The sequence below is a fragment of the Ammodytes marinus genome, assembly GCF_949987685.1.
Source record: "Ammodytes marinus genome assembly, chromosome: 13".
Classification (NCBI taxonomy): domain Eukaryota; kingdom Metazoa; phylum Chordata; class Actinopteri; order Uranoscopiformes; family Ammodytidae; genus Ammodytes; species Ammodytes marinus.
Window position 1 is genome coordinate 23,301,473 of NC_137217.1, and position 7,929 is coordinate 23,309,401.

General features: G+C 39.1%; 1 protein-coding gene and 1 pseudogene across 2 annotated transcripts; one reads left to right on the plus strand and one right to left on the minus strand.

Annotated features, from left to right (window-relative positions):
- Positions 1 to 878: 878 nt before the first annotated feature.
- LOC307259527 (trypsin-1) lies at positions 879 to 3,268 on the minus strand (the record flags this gene model as incomplete). The annotated part of the gene is made up of 6 exons (XM_080039449.1): positions 3,217 to 3,268; positions 2,836 to 2,986; positions 2,493 to 2,743; positions 2,261 to 2,397; positions 1,995 to 2,096; positions 879 to 926 (listed from the first exon to the last, which is right to left on the minus strand). Exons 1-6 carry the CDS (start codon positions 3,254 to 3,256, stop codon positions 879 to 881), a joined length of 729 nt encoding a protein of 242 aa, XP_079895575.1. The 5' UTR covers positions 3,257 to 3,268.
- A 2,905-nt stretch (positions 3,269 to 6,173) lies between these two features.
- Positions 6,174 to 7,664, plus strand: LOC307259219 (trypsin-1-like; annotated as a pseudogene). Its single transcript has 6 exons — positions 6,174 to 6,304; positions 6,589 to 6,739; positions 6,831 to 7,081; positions 7,177 to 7,313; positions 7,423 to 7,524; positions 7,617 to 7,664. The product of its transcript is annotated as a trypsin-1-like (transcript).
- The last annotated feature ends 265 nt before the right edge of the window (positions 7,665 to 7,929 follow it).

Consider the following 7,929-nt stretch of genomic DNA (forward strand, 5'->3'; position numbering starts at 1 on the left):
CTTCCCCTAAACCATGACAATGAACAATCTTTGTTTTTCAGATCTTTTGGGAGCTGTTTTGATGATCCCATTCTGTCTCACTTCAGCAGAGAGTCAAAGAGAAGTGCAACTTGCATTTAGGCACCTAAAATACATTTTCTCATGATTAAACAGACATTTCTATGAGGTTCAAGGCTTAACAACATAATCCAACCAACTTTGTGTTTAAAGTCATCAGTTTTATATGCTGTTACAGGCGTTAAAATCAACAAAACCACAAGGGTACCCACATTTTTGCACAGCCAGTTTTTCACATTTTATTTTATTTCATACAACCAAATACTGCTTTTCAAAAAATCTTTGTTTGGAAAACATCCCAGTACTTAGCTGTTCCTGGTAAATTAAAGACATACCACTTTTATATTTTTTTTGTGAAAGCAGAGTCAATTATAATGCCGGCTGAGAGGGGTTCCCAAACTTTTTCATATGACTGTATATATATATATATATTTTAGTTAAAATAATTCCAGAACCTAGTTTGAATGATACGTCATAATTGTTGAGTAACTGATAATGATCAACAATTCATGATATACAGTGTAAGGAAAGGTATATTCCATGCGTGTGTCTAGAACTTTGGCATCTAATTTTAGGAAGGTTTATTGATCATGTTATTTCAAACCAGATGAAACAGAGTTCAACCACCTTTCTGAACTTGACTGTATAATTTGTTCTTTTAACAGGTCTCACAGGGAGGGTTTTCAGAAAATAGAGCTAGTAGTTATGAAATGCAAAATATGTTATTAGGAATTAGGTACAATAAGGAACATTGTCCTGTTCAAAAGACGTAAACAGCTCATTATGGGCAGCTGCTTCACTGGAAGTGTTGCTCTCACCACTTAGTAGCTGGCCATGGTGCTCTCCAGCCAGTCACTGAGAAGGCAGACCTAAATATAAGAAAAGCAGGGAATAAGAGCCCCACGGGTGCAGAAATTATGATTTGGCTTGTAGGCTACTAGCTTTTGGGAGAGGAGGAAACAGAGCAGGGGAGGTTGGGTGAAGTCTGAATCTTGTGTTTACAAAACACAACTGAAAAAACCTACTAAGTATACCTAAAGAGGCCAAGTCCAAGCTTTAGGCCCGGGAATTGCTGTGCCCTGGATATAGTGCTTGACGCACCTTCACATATTGGTGAATGAAAGTCTGAGTCTTACTTGCAGTTAAAACATTTGTCTCGTTTATTTTCACTATCTTTAGCTCCAAACTTGAAAACCAACATACAAACATAGACCCTGACGTTACAACACTTGATTGTGTGTGTGGTCGAAAACTGTTTCTATGCCGGGTAGCAACTGCGGAACCAAAGATTGGTTCCTATCTATACCAGAGCACTAATTGCTCTTACAATACCTTTAAGTATTAAATCCCACACTTTTTCCTAAAAGAATGAGCGTTTATGTAATTTCTGTAACAAATGATCAGTGCTGATTCTCATATTGCCTGTATCTTCATGCAGGACTTAACAGTGCTGCTAAACAATTTATTTTCGGTGTGATTTGGCATCAATTGACTCTAAACTGGTTTATGCAGCCAGCGCACATTGTTTGACTTTTTTATTTTTATTTTTGTAATAACAAAGTTTGGCATTTCACCATTTTGGATATCAAAATAAATATGTGCAGTAGTTACAAGATAACCAATAAATGGTTCTTCTGCATGGTTTAAATGATGACAATACTTGGATTTAGGAAGACACAGACAAAACAATTGACAAAAATTGTGTGGAAGTCAAGGTGTTAGACTTTATTGACTCAGATGGAAAATGGCTGCACACTGTTCACAATGAGACTTAATAGCTGGCCATGGTGGTCTCCAGCCACTCGTTGAAGAGGCAGACCTAGAAAGGGAGACAGAACAAGGTGTGTCAGAACAGACAGACAGCAGCAATCATGACCTATTTTAACCGAGCCCACACAATGAGAGTTTATCTTTACGAATATAGATTCTAGGTTTACCTTGGCGTAGACACCGGGGTGGTCCCTCTCAGCACATCCGTAGCCCCAGGACACAACACCCTGCAGCTCACCGTTGCACACGACGGGGCCACCGGAGTCACCCTAAAAGAGAGAGAGAAAAATTATGATAAAAATATTGAAATTAAAAGGATTCCAATTGCTTTCAATATTCACATTTTAAATGTTAGGTGTATATGTGAAGGAAAAATCCCAATATTCTTGATTAGCAACTGAAATGCACTAGTTTAAGACAACTTGTTACACACCTGGCAAGAGTCCTTGCCTCCCTCCAGGTATCCAGCGCAGAACATGGCGTCGGTGATCATGCCGGGGTAAGAGTTGTCACAGTCGCTGAAGGACAGGATGGGGATGTTCAGGCACTGCAGCTTGTTACTGTCAGCGGCTGGAGAACAAGAGGGAAACAGAAGAGGTTAAACTGGAGCTACACTGCAGTAGAATCCTACATGTTGAGAGCACAGTGCAGGAGATGTTACTCACAGGAGCTCATGGTGTTGCCCCAGCCAGAGACAGTGCACATGGTGCCAGCGGGGGCACAGCTGGTGGGCAGAGCCACGGGCTGCACTTTGCTGTTGAGCTTGGCGGACTTGCTCAGCTTGATCAGCATGATGTCGTTGTTGATGTTGTAGGAGCTGTACTGGGGGTGGCGGATGACGCGGGCGGAGCTGATGAACTGCTCGGATCCCTCATTGACCCTCAGGTTGTGCTCTCCAAGACGCACCTCAACACGGCTGAAAACAATTGGAAAAGCAAGGGATTAGTGGCGAAAATAGACAGAAAGTATTTCTAAGGGAAATCAGGAAAACACAAGGAATGTGCTTACGACTTGTAGCAGTGAGCAGCAGACACAACCCAGTCAGCATTGACCAGGGAGCCACCACAGAAGTGGTAGCCGGAGTTCAGAGACACCTGATGGGGCATGGAGTGGGCCTTGCACTCATACCCTCCGACGATCTTGTCGTCCTCCGTGGCAACTGAAATTACAAATATCAGCAATGAGTTACTAATTTGCTTTAAGTAATCTTTACCACAGTGCACAGGGCAACCCAGAAGTCTGCTTTCCTCATACTCAAAGAGCTAGAGATCAATCATCCATTTTTCAATTTGTTGTCATGTTGATTTTATGAACAAAGTTCAGGGATGACGGATCATTTTCTGTTAACAGGAAGGAAGGCAATCTGCAGGAAAAGAGGTTCCGACTCACAAGCAGCTCCGATGAGCAGAACAAAGACGAGAGACCTCATGGTTGCTGTATGATCCTGTGATGACTTCACCTGGAGCCTGAGGTTTATATCTGCAATCAGGAGCGCTGCCCTGCTCTCCGCCCTTCCTCATTGGTCACTGAGGAGCCAATCTCTGTAGCCGGATGTTTGGCTTTTTTAAATCATAAAGGAAAGTATGGATATGGATCATATTGGCTCCTATGTATGCATGTGTTGCACTACGAATATTCTACATAATATCCAAATAATGTGTTGGGGTAACACTTTACAATAAGGGTACTTTAATTAACTGTTAGTTAATGCTTGCGAAGCATAAATCAAGTATTAACTCCCAGTGTATAACTGTTAAGTTACTACTAAATAAGCATTAACTAAACATTAACTAACGGTTATGCTTAGTTAATGCGAAGCATTTACTAACCGTAAATAACCAAGCATTAACAGTTATTTAATGTTTAATAAACATTATCTATGCATTTATTCACTGTTGCCAGAGTTAACTAAGCATTAACTAAAGGTTATTTAATATACCCTTATTGTAAAGTGTTACCTGTGTTAGTCTAAACCTGGTCACATTGTTTATTAATATTATCATGCTTAACCGATAAGATGTTCCCTAACTAAATGACTAAATCATTACGTTTATTAAATGGTCACGTCTCATAATTATTTTATTCATATTAGGAGTGGCTTTAATCTTGAAAATCATGATGACAGAGAAGTGTAATATTTCTATATTCTAATAAGATAACTCCTGTTTAACGCGTAAGAATAAGTAGTGATAGTCAGTGTCTCTACACTTCAAATAACTTCAGAGGGAATTATTGTTTCCTTTTAATCAAATGAATTCATCCATCAGCTGTAGTTACTGAGGAATTATGGGTAAGATGCTAAATAAGATCTACAATATAATTGTTTTCTATTAGAGTGTGTGGAGTTTGACTTTGTCCACCTTAACTTTTAAAAAACATAAATACTCGATCAGTTCGAAAGGGACATTTTTTCCCAATGAGTACATCAACTACATCTTTACTTTAAGATTCAAACTAAGATTTGTTAAGCATTGCTTCTTTTACGTTAAGCTGTGATGTAAAATAAGCAATCCTAAAAAAAATCTTTGTACAGTTTGAATCCACCACCCATTTTCTGAAGTTTGCTCATGTTTATCTTGTTAGATTGCACAGGTATACAAGTCACCTCTATATTTAGATGCTTGTACAGAGTATCTCACAGCTGTGTGTTTCTCATAACCTGTTCCCTAAAAAACTAAACTTACTTAAGATATGAGGGCTGACCCCGACTTAAGAAACAAATAAACACTATTTGTAATACTTGTGACAAAAGGAGTAGGAAATCATGTATGCATTACCTACTACATAGGTTTTCTTTATTTTTTTTGAGTAACTACTACATAGTTGCGCTTTACCTACTACATAGTTTTTTTTTGCTTTCTTTTTTTTTAACCACTACATCGTTTTTTTTCAGCTTTTTTTTGTAACTACTATATAGTGATGCATTACCTACTAAAAAGTTTTTTTTATTTATTTATTTTTTGGGGGGGGGGGTTAGTAACTACTACATAGTTTTATTGTATTGTATTGTTTTGTTGTACCTACTAGGTATGCATTACCTGCTACATCTTTTTATTTTATTTTTTTTCATTAGTAACTACTACATAGCTTCTTTTTTTAGTTTTCTTTTCTTTAGTTACTACTAGCTACGAAGTTGTTTTTAGTTTATTTTTTAGGAACGTCTTAAAATAATTAAGATAATTCCTGAACTTAGTTTGAATGAGAATATAATTGTTGAGTAACTGATAATTATTAACAAAATAAAAATAAAGAAAACCTATGTAGTTGGTAATGGATACTAATCCTATTTCATAAGTATTACAAAGATTGTTTATTTGTTTCTTAAGGCGGGGTCAGCCCTCATATCTGAGGTTAGTTTTAGTTTTTAGATAACAGGTTATGAGAAACACACAGCTCTGAGATACTATGTACAAGCATCTACATATAGAGCTGACTTGTATACATGTGCAATCTAACAAGAGAAACATGAGCAAACCTCAAAAAATGGGTGGTGGATTCAAACCTTACTAAGACTTTTTTTTAGCATTGATTATTTTACATCACAACTTTCTGTAAAAGAAGCAATGCTTAACAAATTTGTGTTTGAATCTTAAAGTAAAGATGTAGTAGATGTACTCATTGGGAAAAATGGTCCCTTTCGAACTGAAAGTCAAACTCCACACACTGTCTAATAGAAAAAAATGAATTAGCATATTAGCCATAATTCCTCAGTAAGTACAGCTGATGGATAAATTCATTTGATTAAAAGGCAACAATAATTCCCTCTGAAATTATTTGAAGGGTAGAGACAGTGACTATCACTACTTATTCTTACACGTTAACCAGGAGTTGTCTTATTAGAATATAGAAATATTACACTTCTCTGTCATCATTATTTTCAAGATTAAAGCCACTCCTAATATGAATAAAATAATTATGAGACGTGACCATTTACGAAACGTAATGATTGAGTCATTTAGTTAGGGAACATCTTATCGGTTAAGCGTGATAATATTAATAAACAATGTGACCATGTTTAGACTAACACAGGTAACACTTTACAATAAGGGTATATTAAATAACTGTTAGTTGATGCTTAGTTAATGCTGTCAACGGTTAGTTAATGCATAGATAATGCTTATTAAACATTAAATAACTGTTAATGCTTGGTTATTTACAGTTAGTTAATGCTTTGTTAAACATTAACTAAGCATAACCGTTAGTTAATGTTTAGTTATTGCTTATTTAGTATTCACTTGACAGTTATACAGCCAATATGATCCATATCCATACTTGCCTTTATGATTTAAAAAAAAGTTTTATTTGAGCCAGACATCCCGCTACAGAGATTGGCTCTTCAGTGACCAATGAGGACGGGCGGAGAGCAGGGCAGCTCTCCTGACTGTAGATATAAACCTCAGGCTCCAGGTGAAGTCATCACAGGATCATACAGCAACCATGAGGTCTCTCGTCTTTGTTCTGCTCATCGGAGCTGCTTGTGAGTTTGAAACTCTTTCCTGGCAGATTGCCTTCCTCTCTGACAACAGTCTGTTGTCCTTAATCCCTGGACTTTGTTCATAAAAACAACATCATCCCCATAGTTTGAGGGTTTATGATTTGAAAGTGGCTGATTGATCTCTAACCCTTTGAGTATGAGAAATGCAGATTTTTGAGTTGCACTGTGCACTTAGCCTAGGGAACCTCTGCATTCTAAGAAACCTGTGGGTGGTAAAGAGTACCTCAAGCAAATTACTAACTCATTGCTGATATGTGTGATTTCAGTTGCCACGGAGGACGACAAGATCGTCGGAGGGTATGAGTGCAAGGCCCACTCCATGCCCCATCAGGTGTCTCTGAACTCCGGCTACCACTTCTGTGGAGGCTCCCTGGTCAACGAGGACTGGGTTGTGTCTGCTGCTCACTGCTACAAGTCGTAAGCATATTCCTTGTGTTTTCCTGATATCACTTAAGAAAACTTTTTGTCTATCTTTGCCACTAATCCCTTGCTTCTCCGATTGTTTTAGCCGTGTTGAGGTGCGTCTTGGAGAGCACAACCTGAGGGTCAATGAGGGATCCGAGCAGTTCATCAGCTCCGCCCGCGTCATCCGCCACCCCCAGTACAGCTCCTACAACATCAACAACGACATCATGCTGATCAAGCTGAGCAAGTCCGCCAAGCTCAACAGCAAAGTGCAGCCCGTGGCTCTGCCCACCAGCTGTGCCCCCGCTGGCACCATGTGCACCGTCTCTGGCTGGGGCGAAACCATGAGCTCCTGTGAGTAACATCTCCTGCACTGTGCTCTCAACATGTAGGATTCTTCTGCAGTGTAGCTCCAGTTTAACCTCTTCTCTTTCCCTCTTGTTCTCCAGCCGCTGACAGTAACAAGCTGCAGTGCCTGAACATCCCCATCCTGTCCTTCAGCGACTGTGACAACTCCTACCCCGGCATGATCACCGACGCCATGTTCTGCGCTGGATACCTGCAGGGAGGCAAGGACTCTTGCCAGGTATGTTATTATAAAGTTCAGGTAGAAATGCAGCATTAACTGTATGAAATCCCTGCTATGGTATTTTATTTAACAAAGTAATTGTACACTCTGCACTCTCTGTTCTCAGGGTGACTCCGGTGGCCCCGTCGTGTGCAACGGTGAGCTGCAGGGTGTTGTGTCCTGGGGCTACGGATGTGCTGAGAGGGACCACCCCGGTGTCTACGCCAAGGTAACTTTAACAAAACTGATATTAAATCAGTCAGTGATTAGTGCAATGTTTTGCTGATTTACCATTCTTACACTCCTCTTTCTTATTTTTAGGTCTGCCTCTTCAATGACTGGCTGGAGAGCACCATGGCCAGCTACTAAATGGTCAGCGCAACAATTCCAGTGAAGCAGCTGCACATCATTTGCTGTTTATGTCCCATCTTTTGTACTGGACAATATGCTGAATAAAAAAATTTAAAATCTCATAAATACTGGCTCTATCTCTTTGAAACCTGTTAAACGAAGAGATTCTACAGTAAATATCAGAAAGGGGGTTGGATTGCCAGGCCATTGCTTAAATAAGACATTGTTTCTTAGCAATTTTTGCCTGTTTAAATAAAGGTTGATGATGATGATGATGATTGTG